Source organism: Drosophila simulans, chromosome X (assembly GCF_016746395.2).
Source record: "Drosophila simulans strain w501 chromosome X, Prin_Dsim_3.1, whole genome shotgun sequence".
Taxonomy (NCBI): Eukaryota; Metazoa; Arthropoda; class Insecta; order Diptera; family Drosophilidae; genus Drosophila; species Drosophila simulans.
Genome location: NC_052525.2, coordinates 6572846 through 6600235, shown reverse-complemented (window position 1 = coordinate 6600235; position 27390 = coordinate 6572846). Strand labels below are relative to the sequence as shown.

The 27390-nt window shown below is 42.9% G+C and overlaps 4 protein-coding genes across 4 annotated transcripts; 2 read left to right on the top strand and 2 right to left on the bottom strand.

Moving 5' to 3' along the window:
• The first annotated feature begins 99 nt into the window (after positions 1-99).
• On the top strand, positions 100-1974 carry LOC6725332 (AP-3 complex subunit mu-2). The gene is made up of 6 exons (XM_002106313.4): positions 100-244; positions 306-393; positions 449-774; positions 851-1010; positions 1064-1516; positions 1627-1974. Exons 1-6 carry the CDS (start codon positions 210-212, stop codon positions 1810-1812), a joined length of 1248 nt encoding a protein of 415 aa, XP_002106349.2. The 5' UTR covers positions 100-209; the 3' UTR covers positions 1813-1974.
• Positions 1975-7317: 5343 nt separating this feature from the next.
• LOC27206387 (innexin inx2) lies at positions 7318-12654 on the bottom strand. Its single transcript, XM_016173565.3, has 2 exons — positions 11044-12654; positions 7318-8582 (listed from the first exon to the last, which is right to left on the bottom strand). The coding sequence occupies exon 1, from the start codon at positions 12176-12178 to the stop codon at positions 11075-11077; it is 1104 nt and encodes a 367-aa protein (XP_016038390.1). The 5' UTR covers positions 12179-12654; the 3' UTR covers positions 7318-8582; positions 11044-11074.
• A 4743-nt stretch (positions 12655-17397) lies between these two features.
• On the top strand, positions 17398-19580 carry LOC6725330 (innexin inx7). The gene is made up of 3 exons (XM_002106311.4): positions 17398-18080; positions 18332-19041; positions 19108-19580. The coding sequence occupies exons 1-3, from the start codon at positions 17847-17849 to the stop codon at positions 19466-19468; spliced, it is 1305 nt and encodes a 434-aa protein (XP_002106347.1). The 5' UTR covers positions 17398-17846; the 3' UTR covers positions 19469-19580.
• A 4401-nt stretch (positions 19581-23981) lies between these two features.
• LOC6725329 (U-scoloptoxin(05)-Er1a) lies at positions 23982-24670 on the bottom strand. Its single transcript, XM_002106310.4, has one exon. It carries the CDS (start codon positions 24549-24551, stop codon positions 24102-24104), a length of 450 nt encoding a protein of 149 aa, XP_002106346.1. The 5' UTR covers positions 24552-24670; the 3' UTR covers positions 23982-24101.
• Between the last annotated feature and the right edge of the window lie 2720 nt (positions 24671-27390).

Here is a 27390-nt window from a genome sequence, read left to right as displayed (position 1 = left end):
TGCCATGCGATTTTGTAGCTAAAAGGTTAACTATGTATATAGCACCTTAAATCACTGTTCGTTTACTTCAGTCTATTCATGAAATTATTTAACAGTTACTGAGTCGCTTCGTGAGCACGGTAGTAGAACACCTTTACGCTGTCATCGCTAATGATTCATCCCTGAAAAAGAAAACAGAGCTTTAAATAGGAAGCAATTTAGGTCGAATTATGATACACAGTCTGTTTATTGTAAACAGCGGCGGGTAAGCCATACGTTTAAATGAAATGTGAAGACGCTGTACTACCCATATATCCGCATTTCAGCGAGGTCTTCCTGGAAAAGCATTGGCGCTCGGTTGTGTCGAGATCTGTGTGCGAATACTTCCTTGACGCCCAGCGCGCCGCTCCATATGTGAGTCGCCCATGCCACGTATGGGCTTTATGCTGACCATATCTCTCTGTTGCAGGATGTGCCGCCGGTGATAGCAACGCCCCACTACTACCTGATCACGGTGCAAAGGGACGCGGTGTCCTTGGTCGCCGCCTGCAAGCAGGAGGTGCCGCCACTCTTTGTTATCGAGTTCCTGCATCGCGTGGTGGACACCTTCCAGGACTATTTCGGCGACTGCTCCGAGTCCGTGATCAAGGACAACTATGTGGTCGTTTACGAGCTGCTGGACGAGATGCTCGATAATGGCTTCCCGCTGGCCACCGAGAGCAACATTCTCAAGGAGCTGATCAAGCCGCCCAATATCCTGCGCACCATTGCCAACACGGTGACGGGCAAGAGCAAGTAAGTTGAATGATGCTCCCTCCGACTTTGCCTTTCAATTATGTTAATAATCCTATTAATAATCCAATTTCCAAAGTGTAAGCACTACTTTGCCCTCGGGTCAGCTGTCAGCGGTTCGCTGGCGCAGAAGCGGCGTGAGGTACACCAACAACGAGGCGTACTTCGATGTCATCGAGGAGGTGGACGCTATCATTGATAAATCAGGATCCACGGTCTTTGCTGAGATCCAGGGACACGTAAGTTTAACTTGACTCTATACAAATGTTTTCTATCTATTATTTTCGATCAGATCGACTGCTGCATCAAGTTATCCGGCATGCCAGATCTTACGTTATCTTTCATGAATCCTCGCCTCTTCGACGACGTTTCCTTCCATCCTTGCGTGCGCTACAAGCGCTGGGAGGCGGAGCGCCTGCTCTCCTTTATCCCACCCGACGGCAACTTCCGCCTGATGTCGTATCACATTAGCTCCCAGTCCGTGGTGGCCATACCCATCTACATCAGGCACAACTTCTCGATCAAAACGGGCGAGCAGGGGCGTCTGGACCTGACGATTGGCCCGAGGAACACCCTGGGCCGCACCGTCGACAAAGTGAAGCTGGAGCTGACCATGCCGCGGTGTGTGCTCAATTGCATATTGACGCCAAATCAGGGAAAGTACACCTTCGATTCGGTGACCAAGACGCTGTCCTGGGATGTGGGACGGATCGATGTATCCAAGCTGCCAAATATTAGGGGATCGGTAAGAATAACCATTGATTCCCTTTACACTTTTACAAGAGTCATGTATCAAACATCTTAAATTATTTATATTTCTATTCCAATAATTATATACTGTCCTTGCACGCCTAGGTTTCCATTACGCCCGGAACGACCAACATCGATGCCAATCCATCCGTGAATGTCCAGTTCCAGATCTCGCAGCTCGCCGTCTCCGGGCTAAAGGTGAATCGCCTGGACATGTACGGCGAGAAGTACAAGCCTTTCAAGGGCGTCAAATACCTGACCAAGGCGGGCAAGTTCCAGGTGCGGATGTAGACGAATTCATCATCCGGATTCCAATTCCAGCTTTAATTAATTGCTAACGTTAAGTCTATTCCGCTTTTATTTTTGTCATTCGATGTTCTAGCCCTCGTCTCTCTCCCTGTGTATCTCAATTATGTATCTATATCTACCCATAAAATATTAACTTCAAGTGTAGTCGTCGTTGTTCTTGGACGCCGTCGCCATATTCGAAGAGTAAGAATGCGAGAATTGATTGGGAATGGAGTTGCAAGTCTTCGAGTGGCGTGGCATGGCAATGGCTCTGTCGACTCCACTGCACTCCAAGTCAAGTCACTCCACTCGATCGCAGTGCGCCTGGCAACAGCCAGCGAGGAAACCAATAAATTCAAATGAAAATGCAAAACTTGATTTTGCAGCCAACGCATTTAGCATACGAATAGTGTGTATACATCATGTTTATCAATGTGTGTGAACAATGCGAAGAAGTAGAGACTCGCTAACGAGCATTTCTAGGCAAGATTGCTGAAAAGTGAAAGATTGATCAAATTATCGAGCTCTAACATTACCCCACGCATTTTGTTTAAAAAAAACCAAATTCAATTTCAATTTTACTCTTCAATCAGTTTTCCCTATTCGAAGCATTTTTAATGCAGTTAACAAGCACACGAGGCTTCACTGTGTTGCCTCGTTATCTCCTTACACAAGCTTAGCTGCATTTTTGCCTCTGGTCGAGACCGGTAACCGGTTTGCCCTGCCACGCCTCCGATGCCTTGGACCGCCCCCCTTGACCCATGGCAGCCGCAAGCAGCAACAGCTTCTAGGCTTTTGGGCGCGGCGTGCAACGGTAGCCAACAAGCGCCACCGAAAGGCGACGTCAACCATGGCTAGACATGTTATACACACACAGAGAGAGAGCCAGCTCTTGAACGGGCACAAAATGTTCGGGGCTCGGACGCCAAACGGGTTGAGAAAATAACTCAGATTTCGAGTCCAGTTCGCGAGTCATTTTTCAAGCGTGGGAAACAATCGTTAAGAGCCAAGCAAGTTCCTTAAACACAGAATGAAACGGGTGAGGGGGGGCATCACAATTCGCCACACAGCATGGCGGCATGCCCCAAAATCCAGGGCCCAACAGCTCTATCCCTTATTTGCAGCGGGCGACACGAGTTCGTTGCCTCAGTCTTTCGTTCTGCCCACCTAGGGCTTCCCTATCGCCATCTCTGTCTTCCTCGCTTCAGAATGAAAATCCGCTGGCATTTAGCCGCCGTAATTGATAGCGCATTTCATACGGTTCGATTGTAAATGTTTCCCAACTCATTTGCATTTTCCACCGCCCGGGGGAGAACAATTTAAAATCAAGAATTTAAGGGCAGCGTCAGGGAGTCGAATACATAAATACCCAGGGATATACATAGCTTAATGGGGTGCCAGCTTAAAAATTCTATCTCATACTTTAGTTGCTTGCACTAAAATAAAATTACTCAGTTTGAGACGGAAAGGCATACTCGTATATTATAAATGCATTTCATATAAATAAGTAATTAGATCTTAAGCAGAACAAATCAGCCAGGGTATCATAGGTAGCACTTAAGATTCCGTGTTGAAAATGTTAAGTGCGCTTGGAATTGTTGCAGTTCATGATCGGATTTATGGCATCTGATTGTGATTTCTAATGAGTCGTTTGAGGTGTCGATGAAGCCTCATAAGTTTCCCATTTAATCGAGAATGCACGTGATATCGTGCATTTGATTCGAAGTCCTGTGCAACCAAAAAGCATTAGATGTTTTTCAGCTTCTGTTTGGCAAACGTCTTTGCTCCAGTTATGCTCAACCATTAGCATCTTGCTAAGTGGTTTCAAAAACTGGATGCAAATGCAGAACTGCATTTGATCTACTTTCGAATGGAGGTGTTTGAACAGCTTGAGGTTTAATTTTTAAGTAAATTTGAAAATGCTCTTTACTTTTTCGGTAGTGTGTTTGTGCATCGTGAGTTTGCTATAAAATTATGTATACTTGCAATGGCATTTACATAAATCACAGACCGATTTCTCTTTTGGCCAACTATTTATTGAGATTTCCAAGGAAAAATGGAAAAGCACTTGAATTTTAAGATTATTTATTTCATAAATGTTATTCAGTAAAATCTCTTGAGCAGCAGATCATCAATGTATGTAAGTTATATTATCTATGCGCACTACGAAGCCTCGAAAAGTTCAGTAGAACTAATGGAGCCTTTGGCCCCAAACAAATTCGAGTGAAAGACAAACAACAAGCATTTGTCATTAGCGCAACAAGGTTGCACCCCAACGAAACCCCTCCCCCCCTCAAAAAGAGTCAGTGGCGGGTGGGGAAGGGGGTTACTGTAGCAGGTCGTGCAATTGCATTCGCCATTCGATTATAATTTATGCAACTTGTCGCCGGTGCACTAAGCAAATGTTTAAACTCTGCTTGTTCGCAGTGTTTGCCTTGCTCTGTGCTTTGTGCTTTTCGCCTTTGTTTGTTTGTTTGTCTGCTTTGATTGCTGTTTGCCCAACTTTGCGAAAGGTGTCGAATGCCGGGCCGTGCCAATTGGATCGTCCCACATGGTTTCAAAACTATGGTTTATATACATAGTATATGTTTTGAAACCAGAGCACGAACCCCCGACAGATTGTCTAATAGGCACTCGCCCGTCTGGCCGGCTAATTAGAAGCGCTGATTGTCTCCGCAAGAAAATGCGGGGCAAGTGGGTGGAAAATGGGGGGTGAATGATAAACAGATCCACCGGGCGATCCACACACCAATGGGTATTGGAATATGAGCTACCCATCAGTAGATATGAAAGAGATTTACTCATGGCAACAAGTGCATGTTCTTTCCTTTACTTTTATTTAAAATGCTTATCGTTGCAATTGGATATAGGATATTGGTTTCATCTAAAAAGCCAGCCAGACAGCATAGCCGTTGGATCAGAGGGCATTTGCGACATAAAGACGCCTCCACAAACTGGACTTTCTGTGTCAGTGCGCGATGGGGCTCATTAAAAACGATTGAAACTTCCGCCATTCGATGGCCCAAGTAGAATCCAGAAACAGCGCCACAACACCACTATCCATATCACAATCAAAAAATGAATCCCAATCATATATGCCCAGTTTGGATCACTTCTCTCTCAGCCTTTGCAGATAAACAAAATCACAAATGACTAACAACATTTCGATCCCCTGTCCATGCAAAGACCCCAATTTGCGATAAACAAAATAAACGAATTTATAAACTGCTTACGCATACCGAAACAGGGGTATTTTCTTATTCCACCGATATCTGTGATATGCTAATGCCAAAAGTCTTGGCCCTAACATTTCATTTATTTTTGTATTTTTTCTCATGTGCGGCGACTAATTACCCAGTGTCACAAATTGTTTTTAATTAATCGATTTATAAGAGGTTAGAGGTCGCTTAGATAATGGAAGATATTACTTTGGCGAAGGAGTACTATTTCCAGCTCACATGCATCTTGGCTTATGATATTTGGATAAATCCAGATATTAAGTATGCCGCCGCATTCAATACAGTTCCTATAAATATCATCTACACAATGGAGAAAATTTTAAAACAGGCCAAACTGGAAGTCTGTTTTCGGCCTGTTGAAGTTAATTTATCGCATTAAGTAGGGAGCACAAAGAATTTAAACAAAAACCAGACACAATTGCGACAAAATAAAGGCAAATAAACAGAACAACAACAAAAAAAAAACAGGCATTACAATAAATCAGAGACGACAAAACCGTCAACGATTCACAGACTCGCAGCGAAAAGCGGTCTTTTTTTTAAATAAATAAATTGTGTCTGAAGCGAAATTTAGGGGTTTGTGCGAAATGGAGCTTACGTAAGCAGTTGTCGCAACCGCCGCCAGAGGCCGCCACTAAAATTGATAGCATGGGATGTACATGGGTGCATTTGGTGTCGTAAATCTTGTATGCCAAACAGCGCGAAATTAATTTGACAATTGCAAGTGCAAGGTCATGATGAAGGTGTGAGTGTGGGTGAGTGTGGGTGAGTGTGGGTGAGTGTGGGTGAGTGTGTGTGTAGGCCACCCCATCTGTGGCACACCAGGGAAATGCAACCAGATACCTGGGGGAAATGCAGCACGAGCTTCGACCAGGAAATGCTGGATTATCACAATAGATTCTAGTGCTAAATTTAATTTTTTCGCATTTGTCCAACTAAATATGCATTTAGTTATTTCAGCTAGCTAGTTATTTCCTAGTAGAGAATCTTTGACATTTACGAAAGTTGGAGTTCCTTGAACCCAGTTTCCATTTCCATTAGCATTCGCATTCCCATAGCGATTTCGCTTTCCTCGGCTCCATGCCGTAATATTTATTTACGTATTTATTGAGGCCAATTGCAGCGTTTAACTCAATTTGATATGCTAATTTGCTCAACATCTCCCCAGCCTTCTATTGCCACATAAATTGCTCAAGAGACATGTAAACATAGTGAGTTGCTACTCGAGTTCCCGATTACCAGATTCCCCACGATTGCAGCACTATAGAGTTGGTGACCCAGTAAGTGTAATCCGTTGTAGAAAGCAAGTTGAGCAGGTATAACCATGACTTATTACAATTATTTACAGGGTATATTGTGTGTTATGATGTGTGCAAAGTAGAGCAAACAGCTCATTTGACAGGAACTACACTTGAAGTCACTAATGGCAATAGGACCTTAGAGTAAGCGGAGAAGTACGTGTGTTCAAAAGCGTAGAGAACCAGTGAATTTGCCATGATTCCAAACATATGACGTGGGTAAAGTCGCTTGGGCACGTGCGGAAATGCGATAGGTGAAATTTCATATGAGCAGGATATGGTGAGACACCGTTTGACAGTCTGGGAAAACTTTGAGTCAGCTGTATTTATAAGTTTGTTGAAAAAACAAAAACACTTCTAGAGCCCTGTCTGATATCGTTATCAAAGCGACTATTTATCTCTCCTAAAATAATTTAAATTTACGAGTAGGCAGAATGAGTAAATATTATGCAAGCAGTTGTCATCAAAAACCGAACTGGATCCAAATGTTGATTTTAGTGCCCAAAATGAGATTTGTACACACGCATGTATTTGTGAAAGGGAAAATTCTAGGATATAACAGTGTTAAGCTGGTTTTCTCGAGAAAAAACATTCCGAAAAGTTGTGGGGGGGGGGGGGGGCAAGGTTTGGGGTCAAAGACCATCCGAACTCAAGCCGGCTGGTTCGCTCCAAAGTTTGCGTCGCGCAAACACGTTTTGGGAAAACTAGTCATAAAAAAGCCAATTTTACAAGGCGGGTAAACACAGGCAGAACCTTTAAAGTGTCCACAGAATTTGGTTTGTAATTGTTCTGGGCAAACAAACACACACATACACACATATAGAGTACGATCCAACTGAAACTGCACCACAACCCAACGATAAGATAGATTTTCCATGTTTGCTTCGATTTTCCTTGTTTTATTTTCTTGTTTATTGTTTATTTTCGCATGAAATGAAGTTGTTCGGCTCGAGTACAAACAATAAATCATATTAAAGATCATAATGTTTTGGGTGTTTTTATTCTCGTTTAATGTAAGTATTTATAAGTATATGGAATTGAAATTGAAACTTATTTTAGGCTTGGCTCGTTTATCGCGTCGATGATAAACACACAGTTTGCAAACACATTTATTTGATTTTCGATTGCTTTTAAATATTAAATATTGCTTTTGAGTCTTTCATTTTTGTTGGTCTTTTCCATTTTTACGCTTAAAAGCTAAATGTATACTTCTTGCAGTTTCATTTACAAAAATATATACGTCTATAAATATATATTTATATATATATATATAAATATATATATGTATAAATTTAATTGCTCTTCTTTTATGATGAGTTCGGGTGTGTGTTAAAAAAAATTGCGCTAAACTAAATAAATGCTACCAAAGATATGCAAAAAAAAAAGGAATTATATAATTCTAATTATTATTTGCTGGCGAAAATTGCTAAATTAAAAGAGTAAAAATTGAAATAAAATGTGTATTATTATGCTGGCGTTTTTTCTTTACTAAGTGTAAATTATTGTTTTGTTTATTTTGTCTTCTTTTTTTTGTATTTTCGCATTTTTTTTAGATGTCTTAATCAATGATCACAACTCTTAGCATAAATGTTACTCGCATGTGGCATTCATAAATATATAGATTTTTTTCGGTCCGTCTGTATATTTATGTATAAATATATATGTAATTGCTTATTAAAAATATATATGGATGTATATAGATCTATCATATCTCAATTTGTTAGCTGCTGCACAAAAAAATATATAGTGTGTAAATGTCTTTTCTTCTGTCTTTCAAGATTACCAGGAATGTCTTAAAATGGATTGGCCATGGGATTTTCGGTCCAGTCGGGAAATTCTTGATTTTGGCAAATGGAAAATTTGATTGTCTTGGGACCGTTGAACCAATCCAATCCAAAAACCAATCCACTCTTTTAGCTTACGTTTCTGGCTGCGGCTAGTATCTGTTATTTGTTATATTATTGTTGTTTGTTACTTTATTGTAATTGCAATTGTACGTGTCTTGTTGTTGATGCAAAACAGTAAACTGTAAAATCGGCTATTGCTTGCGATCTTGTCCTTTACCATGGAATTCGTTGATATGTGTTCATTAGCTCGAAAGGCCTCATCTACATTGTCGGCTTCCTTAATCCTTTATCCTTTAATCCTTTATCCTCCCTCCGCTTTCCAATTATTGATTTCCCCATTTTCCGACTACGTCTTATCATCGTCTTAACCCAATTTCGGCTGCGTGAAACTGCAAAGAAATAATGAAATCATTTTATCTAATAATACTTTTGTGTTTTATACTACAGGAATGAGTTTATATTGCTTAAGATTAAGGTGCGTTTTAGACACGATAAGATTTCGGCGAAATTGGTGACTTTAAATAACATATTACAGCTTATGAATCACACCATTCAATGTGCCGAAATTATCATTTAATAACTTTGAATCTTACACGTTTAACCTAAGAAACTAAATTAATTTCCCGTCGCTACACTAAACCCAATCCCGCACCTGTCAGACATTCAAGACTAATCACCTGAGAATTTCCAATCGCCGAGGAAACAATAAATCATCCCATCATCGCCATTGTCTAACTTCAAACGATGCATTTCCATTTCAATTTCAATCGGAAATAAGTGTGCTCTCTGATTCCGAGTTTTAGTTTTCGCCCGATTCGAGTTTGACACTCTCGCTCGCTCTGCGCTAATTGAAAGCAATTAATGCAATTAAAAGCCTGGGAAATGAGTTGCTGACTTAACAAATTAAGTGCGTGTATAGTAAAAAAAAAAGGCAAACAAACAAAATACAAAACCATACAGAAAGGCACATTCAATAGAGAGCAAAAGTTTTCGCGTGTCTGTTTCTCGTTTCATTCAACTTGGCGGCCAAGTGGGTTGGTGGGCTGATGGGTGGGTGGTTTTGGGTGTGACAGAGCGGTCCATTCATTAATTCATTGATACCTCAAATTGGCGGTCAGACGAAAACCACATACAAGCCCAAATACACATGGACATAGAGCCGAGTATAGAGAACTGCGAACTGCGAGCAGCAGGAGCATTTCCAGCGCTTATTTGTTGATTATGATCATCATCAAAAGCTGTGGAGGCCGCTTAAATTGTGTGCCAGCCATTAATTGAAACTACGGATCTACGGGGGCCTGGATCTTGTGATCTCTGATCTTGAGGTGGGGCAGAAAAATGGAAATGAAAACGTGTGCTAATTGCAACACTTTGTCACCAATCAGCGGCAACAGCATCTGTATCTGTATCTGTAACTGTACAGTATCTGTATCTCGCACCGCACCTTATCAAATGGTTCTTTCTGTTCCCCGAGTTTCCCGCCTTCGATTAGATAAGTGCCCATGCCCGAAACTCTAACTGTCACGTACATATGTGGTTGCCCAACTTCTAATTGGCATAGCATGTCCCAAGTCAAGTCGAGTCCCCAAACGAGAAATGTCTGCACATTAGGCAACGCAGTCCAAGTCGACCCGAGTAAAACTCAACTTCGCGCTGATTACGAGTCGAGTCCGACGAGCAGAGACCCGAATGTCGAGAGCTCTTCTCTTATCTCCGCCACCCGAGGTCTCTGTCCCCAAAAAATTTCCACACTGCCAAAAAATTATAGGATGAAACACCAAAACTATTAATCTATAAGAAATTCTGAAAGGAATCATTAGGATCATGCCGGATCGGTAATATAACCAAAGTGAATGAATCCCAAGACATCATTAGTTTTTGTTTGTCTCGGTGTGGAGATGGCAACTTGGGTCGCCAGAGAGTCAAAATCTTGGGGCCCAGGCAATCAAAGAAAATCTGAGGCCATGGAAACGACTAATAAATAATGAGCTTGTTGGCTCGACGGTTCGGCCATCACTAGTGATAGAGCTTAAACTATGCGATACCCTGTATGAAGACATATATTTCAAAATTTAAAAAAAAAAACAAATATTTTTATAGATAATTTCAGGTATTTACTGGGACTTCCTGATAATATGACTAACTTATACTCTTAAGATTTATATTTTATCGCATTGAATTGTGTTTTTAAATTTGTAGCCCTAATTCAAAACGAAACCAGTGTTGCAAAGAGATGAAATCAGTGTGCTCCAAAAGACAATAATCACTTCATAAAAACTGGTCTACGCAAAGTGGTTATGGAGGTAAAACTACCCTTTCTTTTGGAATTTAGAGGGCATCGAGTAGAAAATGCCAAGCCATAAGAAGACAGCAAGAATCTTTTGCCCTGCTGGCAATCTTTAACTAACTGGTGGTCAAACTGGTTTGCCCCCTACTACTCTCGTCCTCTCTCTCGTTCTCTTCCCTCCCTAGTTGACTGTGTGTGTGAGCGAGCTATGGCTGGCTGTTGCGCATGCGCAGCAGCTGTCTTGCTTGCACCGAAGCCGCTTAAATGAGCGTAAGACCAGAAGAACTCTTTTCTCTCTCACTCTGTGAAAAGTGTTTCTTTGTTGTGTTGGAAAAACATAATTTTTATTGTCATTAGTTAGGTCTTCTCTAATAAAGTAGCGTCGAAAAAAAGTAAGTAAACTACCAAAACAAAAATGGTATATCGTATGTATAATCTTAAGATCTAATCGAGGTTTACATCGAGTGGAAGTGTGGCTTGGGCTAGAAGCTAACTAAAACTAGTGTCTGGATGATGATGGGTAAGTGTTTGGGATAGTGTGGGATGGTATATACGAGACTTACTGGCACTCTGGCACACGGCCACGCCCACTGATTAGGCGTCGAAGGGCCGCTTGTGGGCGCTCTGCTCATCGCCGCCCATTTCGCGCGACAAGTCCGAGATCACCTCCTTGTAGATGAGCGGATCGATGTTCTTGCCCAGCTGGTAGAGCAGGAACCAATCGCCGATGTTGCATTTGTTGGCCACCAGTTCGACCTCCTCGCTTTCGGCCAGACGGGAACGGGCTCGGAGCAGGAGATGGCGCAGCTTGGGACCCGACACCACGGCGATTCTGTAGATAAGCGATATTCCCGACATGATGCTCAGGATGATGAACCAGAACCACAGGAACACGTAGATCTTTTCGTTGACAATGTTCAGGGGAAGCACGCACAGACCGTCGTGGGTCTGCACACTGCCGGATGGACCGTATTTGTGGAACGTGCATTTGGTGACCTTCGGAAAGACCCGCGCCATGGGATCAATGCGCTCATCCGGCTCCAGCTCCGTGAACTTCAAGACATCACTGCCGTAGGTGCTGAACTCGCCGTCGAGGAAGAAGTCCACAAAGTAGATTTGTCCAATTACATTCACAAAGTTCAGGGCTTCGCACACGAAGAATCGGAAAGCGTAGAAGTTGTGGCGGTTCAGGTTGCCGATGAAGTAGTCGACCAGGATCTTCTTGCGATCGTTCTTGCACTCATCGTTCACAATGGGGCTGTTGAGGTCCATGACCAGCATCTTGAGGCGTCCGCCCTCCCAGGACTTCCACAGATAGCGCGGCACGTAGAACAGAATGGCCTGGAAGAAGAGGACGAAGCACACCCACTGGTAGTACTTGTGGTACTTCACTTCATCCTCGCCCTCCACATGGGAGCCCACGCCGGGCTGCACCACATCGCGTCCGGTGATGCCCGTCAGCCTTTCCGGCACGGTGAACGTCGAGTAGATCCAGCAGTAGGTGTCCATCACGCCCAGTGGGATCTCGTCCACGATACAATCGATCGGGTCACCGATGTATTGGCGCGAGGTCACCAGCAGGGAGAAGGCGATCAGTATGATCACCGTGGCCTTGTAGTGCATGCGAAAGACATTGTTGTCGATGCACACCTGGTCGATCTTCAGCAGGCCCTTGACGGACCCAAAGACATCAAACATCTTGTCGGTCTGCTACTCTATATTATGCGATATACGAGGATTCTTTGTTACGGAGGATATTTCTACTCCTTGACACTAACGCTGACTGTTGCGGATCGTATCGGCTGCCTGGTGACTTTGCTACGGGACTTTCGGGTTCCTCACACGTTGGCCACCATTACTCTTCAGTTTCTGTTCAAAGAATGCACACGAAAAAAAAAGATAGTAGTAACTATCGGCGAGAGCAGCGATACGTGGGATTTGGCTTGGCACTGGATCTTCGGCTTGGATCCCCCAGAGAGCTTCGTTTCTGTTCGGTTCGAGTTCGTTTCGCGCTCTCAACACCAACGCGACAACAAAAACAAAACAACTTGAGTTTCAAGGGGGCGGCGGGGGCGACGGTTACCCAGGTGGAAGTCTAAACGCCGTCGCAGCAGCGGCACTAAGCGCACTCTTCGGATAGAAAATTCAAACTGTTTGGCTTTCCGCTGGGCGAAGTCGCTTGGCTGCGCTAAACGCCGTCGCCGAAGCGGAGAGATTCAGAGAGCGGGAGAGCGCATTTTTTTTGGGGTGGATCTTGTTAAACAATGGAGTGCTTACTTTACTTTTATTTTTGTTTCGTTTTCAATGCTCTCCCGTGCTCTTTCGGCTTGGAATGGCTGAATCTGGACTGGACTGGAATGGCATGGACCAAAAGGGTAACATTTCCCAATCCCGGAGTGATGCAGAGGGGCGAGAGTGACTCAGTGATGCTGCTCGTAACTGAATTAAAACACAAAGACCGCTTTAATTATTAACCTTAATTTTGAATATGCTTAAAACGTTGCATTTTACTCCTAAAGTGAAAAAAGTGCGGTTTCATCGGCAGCCTTATCCGTCATTAACCCTAGATTAGTTTCATTACGACCTGCATGGTTTGTAAAGTTATTTAAAGTCTATAAATGATGCATTTATTGATAAATACAATTTTTACCCTCAAAATATTACAAACCAAAACTAACTTGACTTCATTTTAAATCTATATCCCTCGTTTTTGGCTTTCCGGGACCTATTTTACTTTAATTGTATTTAAGGCAATTTCAAATATTTTTCGAATTTTTAAACCTAGCACACAGTGTTGCATACCTTCTGGGGTTAAGCCTGTTTTTTTTCAGCGACACAACCCAGATTTATGATTTAATTTCATCTGGCAACGCCGACGCTCACGAGTCTGCCGCTGCATTTAACCCCCCGTTGGGACACCGCTCCCCTCCTACCGCGCATTCTCCGCCAACTTTCAACTCGGGCTCTGCCATATTGGAGCTGCATTTGCGTTGGTATTTGTGTGTGTGGAGGCGACAAGTTCTTGGAACCCGTTGTGTTCTCGCTTGTGTACATTTGGCTGCTGGAGTGGATTTCATTTTCGAGATGGGAGCTGCTGCACCACCAGCCGAACAAAAACAAGCAAAGCCAGGCACAAAGCGTTGAGTGAAAGAGAGAACACGAAGGAGTTGGAGATGTGAGAAAACACACTGGAACTCTCTGCTTTCACTGCATTTTTATACCTGCAGACCTCCATGCATACCTGCCTACTTCCAACAATCGCCGGCGAACACACATATACCTGCGTTCCAGGTATAGCAAAATAATATACATCGGGGTTTTTCATGCCCTTTATCGTGGAGAGAACAGAGGTCCCTGGAAATGGAAACAAACGCGACTACCTGTTACACCGCTCTTCTTCTTTGAAGCGCTCTCCCTCTCCGGCACTCTTCGTTTTTTTTGGCCCTTCTTCAGGTTCGACATTCTTCTTCTACCTGTTCTCCTCCCGTCAATTCGGAGCTGTAGCTATAGCTCTCGAGTCCCTCAAAACTATCTCAATTGTAAATTATTCGCTTCAATCCGGACACACGCTGGCTTATCTGGGCTATATAGACATATAAAGCAATACATAACAGCTAGCCTATGTAACATAGCACCTTATACTGCTATAGTTCTCAAGTGCGTGTACTCGATTGTACAAAATAATTAAAGCGGGCTAGATGTGGCAATACGCGGCTAGTTCCAGTAGCCCGATAAGAGCTAGAGCATTTGTCATGGAACCGAAATGCTTGCCGTTGGTGTTATAACACCAGATCGTAGATCTTGGGCCTGATATGATCGGACATTGGAGGTGTCTGAAGGTCCCACTTGGCAGACATCACATTTCGAGGCCAAATGTGGCTCCCATAACATATTAGATTACTGTATTGGGGGATCGTATGAAGACACAAGTTTTCAAGAAATTTAGACATTTAGAACGACCAATCGCCACCTGCCAAGTTGATCGATTATGTGAGACACTCAAAGTACAGCCCCAGGTGCGATGTAAATAAATTATTTTTCGCAAAAACTCGTAAAAATTGCACCAATGGAACCTCTCAATCGGCAATGACTGGAAAGCGGGTGAATGGCTATAAAAATCAGTTATAAAACCATTAAGCCCATATGTCAATATACCGATCTATACGAATGTACGCACATATGTATGAATACTGTATATATCCCTAAATGAGACGACTACTGTCTGGGCTATAAATACCTACAGAAAACCGCCAAGAACTGCCGAGTCCAATAAATCGGATAGGATCAGTTCGGATCGATTGCCATTCCCCCGCCATATATATTAAATTTCACAAGCGTGGCCAGTGTGAACATTTGGAAGACAGACTGTGGAAGACAAAACAGTCATACAGTCAGCCACACTGGAAACAATATTGCAAGGAGTCTACATTTCTGAAGTAACTTCATCATTGATTGTTTTCTGTGCATTCGTCTTAGTCATCGTCTTCATGTGAAATCGAACATCAACATATCTGAAAATTCCCCGAAAGTCGTCTGCGTCACCTAAAAAACGATCTGGTGAAAAGCAGATACATTTATACATCTCTCGATTGATTACTCGTGATCTTGCTATTTGGCTTTGTCCAGTATCCTGTGACCAGAGATGTCAACTGCTGGATCTCTAATGTTCAACGATCAAGTCTTCTAAATCACGTGCGTTAAGCCCGATGTGTTCGGAATTATAATTATAGTAGACAGCAACTTTTCACTGTCAACAGACAGACAGCATTTACATGCATAAATATCGTATAGCAATCGGCTTAATTAAAGAAACTGAGAAACTTCTGTAGATTTGAAAACACTTGTCAGACAGTAATTAAGATTTGAATTTGGAAAGACTTGACCCAAAAATATATATTTCCATTTTTGGAGGAGAACAACTTTTTACCAATTGAACATTAAGCTCGGACTTTTAATGATTAAGAGATCAGTGGGGTCGGCTTATGTGATACTAACTGGTTTTGGCAATATATTCAAAGTGCTTATACTTTGCAAATAAATATAGGAATAGAAGAGCGGGCGATACCTAAGATTGCATCATTCGCCGTACGGAATATCACTTTTTCAGATTTCAGATTTCAGATTTTTCCAACAACGATTTCATTTGCATTGCGCAACCAAAATGTGTACCGAAAACACTTTCACTTTTCAGCAGAATTTTGTTGCAACGAATGCGAATATATCAATATATATCGATGTCTGCATTGCACATATGTATGTGAATATGAGCAGATATACTGACTGGTATTGCTTATGCCTGGTAATTGAATCTGTGGCCGAGGGTAATACGTGTGGAGCGCCTTGCTTGAATGGTTCGAATTTCGTTTTCATTGTGGTTTGCTTATTTAAATTTCAATGCAAAATGGCCAAAGACAAAAGAACGTGCATGGCCGGCCTATCAGTTTATATCAAAATCTGGGCTATGCCAATAAAGCAATGCGACTGATATTCGAACATGAATCAATGAACTTTCGTCAACTGGGAGGCAAAAGCAAAAGAAATAGTAATAGCCGTAATCGAAGCAATTTCCAGGGAAACCCAAGTAGAGCTAAATACGAGCAGTCAACCGGCTAAAAATGTTGCAATTACTAATATAGTCTCCAGTTACGCACGACTTCTACAAAACATATACTATGTAAGGGGGCCTTTGACTATCTTATCCGGCAAAGTTTTGGAGCGGCCACTTGGGCGCTTAAGTAATAAGCACCGAATACAATGCCTAGGTGAGCTATTTAGATAAGCAACAGATATAGATACTTATGAGCTGATAGTGCGGATCTCTGCTGGAATTCCGTTCCATTCCAGAAATAAGTGGAGACTTACTTTGGGATTGACTGGAAGATAAGACTGTCGCGGGGCCAAAGAATGAAATATAATGGTGCAGGGTGAATATCCACCTGATTGCCTTGCGTGGAACCTTGCAACGATATCGCCGAAAAGCAAACAGCCGCACAATAATCCATCCCAAGAAGAAGATTCTATGTATATATGTACATAGCTCTCTGTCTAGCACTGATCTGGGTCAATAAGATACCGCCAAGCCGATATGCCAAGCCGTAAATATGTCCGCTTATCCAAAGTCTGTCACATCCATCAGAATAGGCAGTATTGAATCAGTATGGGATGCGATAGCGGCACGCTTTAAGAGCCGGGGAGTTCCAGATTACGGCGGAATTAGCAATTCCACACTTGAATGATTTCAATGCAAGTCTATGGTTATTCCTAGAACCAAGTGAAGCCATTTCTTGCACAACTGCTATTTGCTTTGCTTTGTTTCTAGAAGTGATACTGATTTGCTGATATCCTGAATCTCTTGAGTCATATATATATTTTCCCGCACTGATTCATATTTCCTATGATTGTTTGCTTGGTTATCTTGGGTCTCTGTGCTCTTGGATCTTTAATTTCGATGCGTGGGCAGTTGCTCTTCCACCGAACCAGGTCGAGATTGGCCAGCTTATCGATGAGGTAAACCCTGAGAAAATGGGTATTATTTTTATCATTTCTTTCGCACTCTCTGCGACTTTCGTCTCTGTGAGAACCCTTAGAGAACCTTAGGGGTTCGATCTATTCGGGTTCTTATGAAGCCACGAGCCGAATACATGCCGAAGCTCTCATGTTTGGGCGAAAATTGAAATATGACCGAAAAACTTGGGAGTTTTCTTGGGTACCAAGAGAGCTTGTACACTGGAAGAATTAAATTGCTAACTTGTTAAACTGAAACCTAACTGGCAAAGATTGTGCCCTTCCAGCTTAGACTGCAAATCAGAAGCTGAAAAATTTGTAAGCTGGCATATGGTTTCTTTTTCTCATAGTGCACTTGTCTACGTAAGTCCTGCTCAGTGTAGCGCACTTCAGTAGGTTCTCATATTTCCCTTACTCTTTTCTTGGACAACTCTGAACTAAACACAATTCCATTGCTGATTCGGCATTTCCGTGTATTTATGCCCGACGAAGTTATCTTATCGGGTCCGGACGGCTCTCCTGGCCAAAAATGAGCGGTCGATAAGGCGCCAGAAAGCCCTCTCCGACGAACGTGGAATGGTGATGAAGATCGGCGAACGGGGACCGGAGACCGGAGACCGAAGGTTCCGAGACCCGGAGACCATGAGCAGAGTCTCGAGCCTTGCAGTTACGAGGAGCTAGCCGCGGCAAGCGGAGCGCACAAATCCATCCGACTCCAGAAGCCAGCCCGTTTGTAATCGCCACCCAGCCACAGTTGTCGTAATCATCGTAAGAAAGCCAACGAAGTAGAAGTGGATTCGGACCGGATCGGGGCCAGAACCTAACCCAAAATCGGCTCTTCGGAGATAACGGAGGCGTTACAATGCTGAACACCTTCAGTTCGGTGAGGCAGTACCTCAAGTTCGATCTCACGCGCGTGGTCATCGACAACATAGTGTTCAAGCTGCACTATAGATGGACCTTCGTAATACTCCTAGTGGCCACACTCCTGATTACTTCGCGCCAGTACATCGGGGAGCACATCCAATGCCTGTCCGACGGCGTTGTGTCTCCGGTCATCAACACCTTCTGCTTCTTCACGCCCACCTTCACAGTGGTAAGTCAGCGGGGTCACCAAGGGGAAATTAGAAGAGGTCACCAGGGAATAATAATAGCTATGTGCTGGGTACATATAAGTATCTATTGAGGGCAACTATTTGATTATTGGTGAAACTTAAATTAGGTTAATCGATTTAGAGTTTTTTTTGCTATTCGTTGCCACATACCCATTCCTGACATGATCAACTGACAGAACAGATTTAAAGTTGATACTAGATTATTTATTAACATAACTTGCACTCCAAATAGGTACGTGACCAGAACCAAACATCCTACAAGCCGGGAAGTGAGCCACCTGGAATAGGGGCGTTCGATCCCGAAAAGGACAAGATCAAGCGGCATGCATACTACCAGTGGGTGCCCTTCGTCCTGTTCTTCCAGGCGCTCTGCTTCTACATTCCCCACTTCCTGTGGAAGAGTTGGGAGGGCGGCCGGATCAAGGCCCTGGTCTTTGGCCTTCGAATGGTGGGTTTAACGAGGTACCTGAAGAACGACAGTCTGCGCATCGGCAAGCTGAACATTCCCTCGATGGCGGAGGCGGAGGAGCGGGTCAAGGACATTCGTCGCACGATGATCGACCGGATGCGGCTGAATCAATCGTGGGGTGCCCACTTGGTCTTCGCGGAGGTGCTCAATCTGGTGAATCTTCTGGTGCAGATCACATGGACCAACCGATTTTTGGGGGGCCAATTCCTCACCCTGGGACCACATGCCCTGAAAAATCGGTGGTCCGACGAGCTGAGCGTTTTGGATCTCGTATTCCCGAAGATTACCAAGTGCAAGTTCCACAAATTTGGTGACTCTGGCTCCATTCAGGTGCACGATGCCCTCTGCGTGATGGCGCTGAACATCATGAACGAGAAGATCTACACCATTCTGTGGTTCTGGTACGCCTTCCTTTTGGTTGTTACTGTTCTGGGACTGCTTTGGAGAATTTTCACCCTGTGCTTCTACAGAAAGTGAGTGGATATACTTGCGAAACATGTTTCGATGATGTGATAATCCTTCTAACCCACTTTAATCAGTGTCACCTTTACCCGCTGGTCTCTCTACTGGGCCAAGCCTGGCCAACTGGACGAAAAAGAATTATCGGCGGTAATTGATAAGTGCAATTTCTCCAACTGGATGTTCCTGTTCTTCCTGCGCTCCAACCTTTCGGAGTTCCTGTTCAAGAAGGTCATCTATCATTTGGCCAGTGAGTTCCCCAATCCCGACCACGATAACGATATCAATGCCTATCGAGAGGCACCGCCCACGCCCGCTAAGAACCGTTATCCGGACATTAGTGGCCTGGATACGATTGACTCGCCGCTCTTGCACCTTCAACACAATGGCCCGCCCGCCCAAGGGCCATCGACTTCGGATATGGCAAAGCTACCTGTATAATTTATGCATTTCAATTAACGCTAGGCAATTAATTATTGGAGCTTTGTCTTGTTTACACCTGTTTTTTTTTATATATGATCATTTCATTTTAAATATATTTATTATTAAGAGACGCGGCTTTCAGCTGAATCCAACAGGTTTTTTCGGGGCACACATAAAGCAAAACCTCTCAAAATGGCCGACAGAAAAACAGTTATTTTGTGTGTGGTATTTTGAAAAAAAGTGGGTAAAAAGCATTACAAAACCAAAACCGACCAGACACCTTTCGGAGGGGCGTGGGGCGTGGGCGTGGCCGACAGTTTGTGTCGAGTGGCGACTGCGGTTGGGTGACCCAGTTCGAGTGATCCGTTGTGGTTTCGAAAGTGTTTGTTTCTGAGCTGCCAGCCCGAACCCAGCAAATCCATCTGGCTGCGCGGATGGGTCACAGTTTGCGTCCTCTCTGACTGTGAGGTTTCAATAGATGTGCATGACGGGATCCCGAGTTACGGGCGGTTTTCCAGCAGCGTATGCCGAACCCCACCAGGTGAGCTATTGCTACCGAAAGTTTATTATATTTGCTATGGTTTTGGGATGTTTCAGTGGTTTTCATAGAAAAGATCCTGAGATAAGAGCAACATAACTTCTGAACTTCTGACCGCATTAAGACATTTACACATGCCGCTCTGTCATAACCAAGTCCATATTTGGACCGATTTCCATTTGACTTGCCCCCTTCCCTCACAGATGCTCGGGGCTTCGACTGTCTTTAGCAATCAATTAGTACGAGAAGTTTTTGCACTTACTTTTGGCAGCAGTCGCCAAATCGGAGCCGCAATCTTGCGCCACTTCGCGGCGAGGTGTAATGGCAAGCTAGTTATGACACCTGTGCGCCACCAAAAGCGGTAGCCGCCATTCGAATGGGAATCCAAAAGCAAATCCGAGTCCCCATTGATTAGCTGACAAGATTTCGCTTTGATAGTTTGCGGTCAATGCCAACCGGCTTGGATCGCACGAACAGCGCCTGACAAAAGTTCAACTTTCAAAGCACTTCGGCGAGATACATATGTATATTTGCCGGCAGAAGAAGGGGTCTTCGTCGCGATCAGGTTTTTTTCTTTTTTTTTTGCCTGAGATCTCCACTTTTATTCTAGTTTTTTGTGAGACAAACCCGATTTGGGATTGTTCTGTTTTATTTTCTTTGGCTGTGTTCTTTTCGATTCGATCGATCGCCGCCTGCATATCAAGCGATTTCTTTCGTTTGGCTGGCGTAAAAGCACCAACAACGATGAAACAGCCAACTCTCGAAGATACCAAATAATAAATAATGTGCTAAGCTAGCTCCGTCAATGCTCTATACTTGTTGGAGTCGTTTGATATTCCAATGTATTTTATGGTTGCGCTTGTTGGAGTTACTAATGAAATCTACAAGCATTCTTCTTACCCTCGGAGTCAGTATATTTAAGCATTCGACTTGATCACCAAGACCATATCATATCTCCCCCATTTTGGGCTTTGTTTTCATTTTCCAGTGATTGTTGGTGTTGCCATTGTTGTTTAAACCCCCCGCCCTGGTGAATGACCGTTAACATTTATGAGATCGAAACGGACTTTTGGTCATGCCTGTTTCTCGGTTGGGGTTGTCAAGTATTCGTTTTTCTTGTGACTTACTTGTTCTATTGAGTTGTCCATGCTCGAGAGATTCGGAGTTCCATTCTTTTGGATACAATTAAAAAAGGTATGCATCGAATTGAGATGAAATTTGGTATGGTGCGATAAATGATCTCAATCTTCAAACTGAGAATTACAAGCTATCTTAACCTAGACTCATACGCCCCCAATGAGAGATGGGATTCTGTAAGTGATATGGCATTTACACACCTAATTCTAAACAATTTCAGTCTAGACTGCGCTGCGAATACCTTCAATTACCGAAATTGATGCGACAATTAACACGTTTGAACTTTTGCAGCTGCCTGCAAGTTTCTGACCTGCCAAAGTGGCTGCCTTTGGATGCTTTATAATGTATGCCCATTGGCTAGCCTGGAATTTGTTGCCAATAAATTATATGCAATTGGGACACTTGTTGCATACATTTATTTGCCAATCTCTTGGCATGCAAATTTATTTCAATTGCATTTAATTTGTGCGGATTAGCACACACCGCCGTAAGCCGTCACGGAAAGGGGTCCCATTTTTGGGGGGATGTTGAAGCATCCCCAATTATATCAGAAAAGCCACAATTTATAGCGACTTATTGGCAATTTACAGAAGTTAAGCCGTGCCGCAGTCATAATAGGCTTTAATTTATACTATTTATCCTTACGCCATACGAAACAAAAGACAAACTCCTTTCAATAACACGCAAAACCTCAAAACGAAATCCTGTTTGGCTGATGGAATCCACCCCCGAAAATGAAGTTCACAAGTGAACGACCTTCGTCGTTGGAAAATTCGCTTTCCGCTAAAAGAAAACTTCCGCCCTTTGTGTCCTTTGTGTCGTCATCTTTTGGAATCCTTTGGCTTCCGCGAATGACGCAAAAAACATCAAACGTAGGTCAGTTCTAGTTGAGTTGGGATTTTGAGAACGGAATCTGAGTCGAAGTTCCTTTGTTGGGAATCAGGAACAGGAACAGGAAGCAGGAACAAAGGACCTCGCTCTCTCTCTCTCTCAGACTCTCTGTACTCAGCGCTTTCTCGCTCGGCTTTCTCTCTTTGGGTGGGAGAGATCCACCCCCAAAGGATAATGACGCAGCAGCCTGGCGAGAGCGGATTTCCCAGGAAGCATTTTAAAATTTCAGGGTTGACCAGATTGTTTTTGTTTCGGGGGTTGTTCTACATTATCCACATTATTCTCTCATTCTTCGTCCCTTCTTTTCTGTCTGTTCCTCTGCCATTTCTTCATCCTCCCTCCCTTCCGCGTTTTGCGTGCAGCATGTGGCACACGTTTCGAAATTGTTGGGAATTTACGAGAATTTTCCAAATGCGTCTGCTTTCTTTACAATCAACTCGGGTTTTGGTCTTGGCAATGACCTTGAGCATCTGGTATGCAGAGCTATTTAAGATCTTAATCTATATATATTTTCAAATCACATCTGAAAAAACCACTTAAATTGTTTTAAATCAATTTTCCATCAGTTCAAGGCTAGATAGTACCAATTTTTAATAGGAAATATATAGAACACTTTTTACATTGCGCAACCGTAATCGAAAGATAAGAGTTTTTGAAGACTAAAACAAGAAAAACATAAAGTCTAGGTTGATGACTTAAATCACCCATCACTTTGAATAGGCTTTCAATGTCACTCTTACTATTCTATCCCCTTAACACCATAACACCTCTCAGTCAACCTTCGTTCCTATCTATGTTTGAAAAATGGAAAAAATTATAATTTCTATGATCTTTTTTTCAATCTTTAAATAAAGACGGCATCGACGTAATGAGAGGGACGAATAAGTGATAGGGGGACAGGCCAAATGTGACAGTTGAAATGCTGATAAAGAATCGACACGATGCGATTAAATTCGATAGATTCAGGCCTTAGACTCTCTCTGTCTCGCTTTGTAAAGTAAAAATTATTTAAGGTAGGCAGTTCTTTCTTCTGACAAGTTTTAATAACATTAACCACGATTTTTCAATCTTTTTTTGCACAACTTATCTATTTTGGCACAGGCGAAATTATACCTATTTTTGGCCTCTTATGGGCGACTCTGTCACCGAGATCGTGGTGTCCAGCTCGAATTAGTGTCGCATGCCCAATGATAGCGCCTCAAGGCGATTTCAATTTAAGCAATTACGCAACTGTCCGTCCGTCGGTCTGTCCGTTGAGCTGTCCGTCCGTCTTTTAGCGGGAGTAGATGTTTTTTCTGCCTCAGGTTGCGCTCTCTTTGAGCTTAATCAATCAGCCGCAAATTGAGCTGGCTTAAATGATCTCGTTCAATTGCCAAATGGAGGAATGTCAAATCCAATTCCGATTGATTGCGTTCGCCGTTCGATCGGAGGTCACCAGATCGTCGTCGGCTTTTAAAAAGGCGATCTTCGCATCGCCCTGGGAATTCTGCTAAAACCAAACTGTGTCACCGTCGCACGACTCAAGGTGTTCTTTATGGGTCTGACCAATTAAAAAATTTTACGGAGATTCGTGGCATTCAAATACTTTGATGACACATCTCTTTCGCCCAGGAAATTAACGTCAATATATTAAAAATTTGAGATGCATTCAAAATGAAACCTTAACATTAAATGTTTCTAAAAATAAAATTAAATCAAGCTCTTTTGTAGGGTATGCATGGTTTTCTTCAATAAAATAAAAACCTTTTAGGTTCACTCTCTCTAATTGCGCAAGCGTGGCTCAAAGAGAGGAAATTCGTGAGAGAAAATTTCATCGGCATTTGATTTACCTGCTGTTCCACTGCCAACCGTTCCCCGCTCAGTTGTCGATCCGTTTCCACCTGGTTTCGGATCCCGCAGATAGAAAAACAAAATATTGTTTTTTTTTCTCGGTATTTGTTTATATATTTTTGTTTTTGGTTTTCGTTTTTACCTATACTAGAGTGTCTGTTTTGTGTGTCAGTTACTTTGTTACAACTTATAATTAACGACAAAAAAAATTAATGTAGTGCTGCAGCTCTTTTCGGCTCTATCCGCCCGATGCTGTCAGTGCCGTAAGAGCCATGTGAGAGTGAGGAGCGCCGCTGCCACGCCCCATTCCAGTTCCAGCCTTCCAGCGGCATTGCAACCGTCCGTATCACAAGTATAGATGCAGCTGCGATAGTCCATGCGATCGCCCTTGTTTCGCACATAGTCACAATAGTTGCCCATGTCCTTCGAACTGCAGAACCTCTTCGCCCCGATTCCACCCTCAAAACGACCAACGTGCTTCACACAGAACTGGGCGCCGTGGACACTGGAACAATTTTGGGGCTGGATGTCCGGTATGTCGTATCGCTCGAACCACTCGCCGCACTGGAACGGATGCTCCGTATCGCTCGTGTCGCACACGTAGCACTCGATCCCCGACACCGTTACCATTTGCAGGCTCATCAGGAGAACGACGAGAGCAAGGCTTGAAAGCCAGCCAATGTGGGCGTGCTTGGGCGGCCACATGATTACGTCACAGCAGTACGTTTTATGCTTCTCTACTCTAGGTAAATCAAACAGTCAGCGTCGTCAGCAAATGCCAAGTTTATACTGGAACTGAAACGCCGCTGCGACTCCGTTCCCGTTCGTTTCGCTGGCCAAAAAAAAAAAAGAGCGAGGAGAGCGAGAGAGGAGGCTTGAGCGGCGAAATTTCGGCTATTTTCAAGCCAAGTTTAGCTTTAGCAAGATCTAGCCAGTTTCAGAGGTCAGCATAGGTCAGCCAATCAATTTGTGGTTATTTTTAGACGTAGGGCTGACCCAAACAATAAAGCTTAACTATGAAATACTATCAGTATATTAAAACTTAAAATCATCAACACAAATTGCACTTCATCCAGAGTTTGGTATATCCAGAGGTCAATAAAGGTTACTGAATTCAAAAACGGTGTGTCAGATGATCGTTAATTATTTTGAAAGTATTTTTGTTAAGACTTAATTTCCGAATTCCAAATATGTTAGCCTCTAACAGAGTGTACGGCTAATAAACCCCAAAGGTCTGGACTCCAAGTCGGGCGCCAAGTAAGTCTATGTATATTATTGGGATTTTCACAACACGGTTGATAAAGAAAGAACCAATTCAGATACGACTTAATATAATAAGCACATGGCTTACAGTTTTGTCTATTTTAAACCTCATTCAAATACTTTTGCCATCACTGACGCTGACTCCGCTCTCTCAAATCGTTTGTTTGTTGTTGGCTAAACGGGTTGCCAGGTAACAGGGCTAGAGCCTCTAGGGCTAGATATGGTATATCCATATATCCTTTTCTGGCGCCCTGGCAATCGCTAATCGGCTATCGCTATCGCCGGGCCCATCGGTTATCGTCATTGACCCCACCTGAAACTTGCTGTGCAGCCAGCAACAGGTAAAAGGCACTTAGTACGTGACGCGTAGAGCATAAAAAACAAACAAACGGGCTCACACAGAGTCCCAGTGCACAGATACAGATACAAAGATACTTTGCCTTTGTTCCTCTGCTCTGTCTCCCAAGTTGATGGCTTGTGTTGGCATATTTGGTATGCTTTCTTAGGTGGTTTTACCATACGCTCACCTAGACGGATACTGAGTTTTTTGTATTGAGCCTACAGTTCTAAAAAAGTTATCAAAAAGTTTTACTCAAGATACTCAAACATTAGTTTGACTGAATCATAATAAGCCCTAGAGAAGAATTTGTATACTGAGACCAAATTGTTTTTATCAAGCACCCTAGGGTATTTCAAGCTTCGAGTTCCCTGACTTCCTCTGTATACTTGTTTCTTTTTTGTGGAGTGGGCAACTTCAAACCAAAACGAGGGCATTCAACTTTTTTCTGCGTTTCTTCTACTGATTCTTCGACTCGAGAATCTTCGGGAAAAAAGAGAGTGCGGGGAGCATTGTCAACCGATCAAGAATACCAGTACCATCAACCAATTGGCCAGCACAAAAAAAGTCCAAGACAAGCCAAGCCAAGCCCACGACTTGGTAATTGAAAGCCAAGCGGGTTTCTCATTTTGGACTGATATATGGCTACACCCGTAACTTCGTCGAAGAAGCCAAGATTGGAATGCTGCCAGAAGGGAAGCAATTTCACCATATAGCCGACCATTCGACATTAAGTCTTTCCGATCCGCACTTGTACCCATGTTTCCACCTCATTATAAGTACTCCCTATTCAAGTCTCCGAACATGATCTTCATAGGGCATTAACGACCAGAAAAATGTTCGTTCGTAGAGATCTGTAGGGAAACGGAGGAGGGGAAGACTCAAGTGCTACATGAATAGTCTGGAAGATCGCTTAGACACTTGAATGTTTCCTAGATCGTTTTTTTTTTTTTTTTGTCGTTTTAATATCATTATCTTCAGGTTTTGGCTAGAATGCGATGGAAGATCACTTTAAAGCAAGTCAATGCTCGTTTTATGTTTGTCAAATTGATCATTTAATAAATCTACATATCAATTAAGAAATTTAAAGAAATTTTATTATAATTGTATTGTGAAATATCAATAATTGCAAAATCTCCAAGTTTTGAGTATAGTTTTCTTGACTTCGTACTTCTTAGAATGTCTTCTTATAATGGAACACCTTAAAAAGATTTAACGATCTTTCTGGAGTTCTTTGAAGGCCTTGTGCTTCGTGCTAATTTTCCACCGAAAGGAACTCTATTTTGAGCACCTCTACAAGATTGTTCTCCAGCTTGCCTGATGAATTTCCAGTACCACGCATATTGACGATCTTCGCTGACTTGAAAACATATGCGCGGACTCACTCTATTTATAGAACCCTTGCGATGGTCCACGGAATCTGGTATTTTCCATACGATTCCTTTTGATCGTTGAATGTTCTGCAAATTGTTTTTTACTTGCACACGAACATGGTACATACACAACTGAAAAATAAGTATGTTTAATTCTAACTATGGTTCTGTTTTTTATACAAAAATTAACAATACTTATAAATATGATGTTTAAGTACGCGTTTTTAATTTCTACGTGGGCATAAATATATGTCACTTTCAGTATCTTCATTCATATTTTTCTCTGTGTAGTAAAAGCCAGACATAAAAGGAAGCTGCAGTCCCCCTTTATCAACCCCCTTTTTCTCTCTTTTCTTTCTCTCTCTCTCTCTCTCTTTCCCATCCCTTTTAAGGAAGCAGACCAAAAAGGAAGTTGCAAAAACAGGAGCAGCTGCTGCAACAAATGAGATTTGCACATTTGAGTGAGCGAATTTCTCTGAGAGGAGAACACACTGAGATAAAAATAAATGCAATTCCACGTTCGTGCTCCTGCTCACGTACATGAGTCCGCTGATATCGATACCACCGATAC

Coding starts and splice junctions, on each gene's coding strand:
- LOC6725332 (XM_002106313.4), top strand. CDS start 210: ATGATACACAGTCTGTTTATTGTAAACAGCGGCGG. Junction 245..305: donor TTTATTGTAAACAGCGGCGG/GTAAGCCATACG, acceptor TCCGCATTTCAG/CGAGGTCTTCCTGGAAAAGC. Junction 1,517..1,626: donor TGCCAAATATTAGGGGATCG/GTAAGAATAACC, acceptor TTGCACGCCTAG/GTTTCCATTACGCCCGGAAC.
- LOC27206387 (XM_016173565.3), bottom strand. CDS start 12,178: ATGTTTGATGTCTTTGGGTCCGTCAAGGGCCTGCTGAAGATCGACCAG.
- LOC6725330 (XM_002106311.4), top strand. CDS start 17,847: ATGCTGAACACCTTCAGTTCGGTGAGGCAGTACCTCAAGTTCGATCTC. Junction 18,081..18,331: donor TCACGCCCACCTTCACAGTG/GTAAGTCAGCGG, acceptor CACTCCAAATAG/GTACGTGACCAGAACCAAAC. Junction 19,042..19,107: donor ACCCTGTGCTTCTACAGAAA/GTGAGTGGATAT, acceptor CACTTTAATCAG/TGTCACCTTTACCCGCTGGT.
- LOC6725329 (XM_002106310.4), bottom strand. CDS start 24,551: ATGTGGCCGCCCAAGCACGCCCACATTGGCTGGCTTTCAAGCCTTGCT.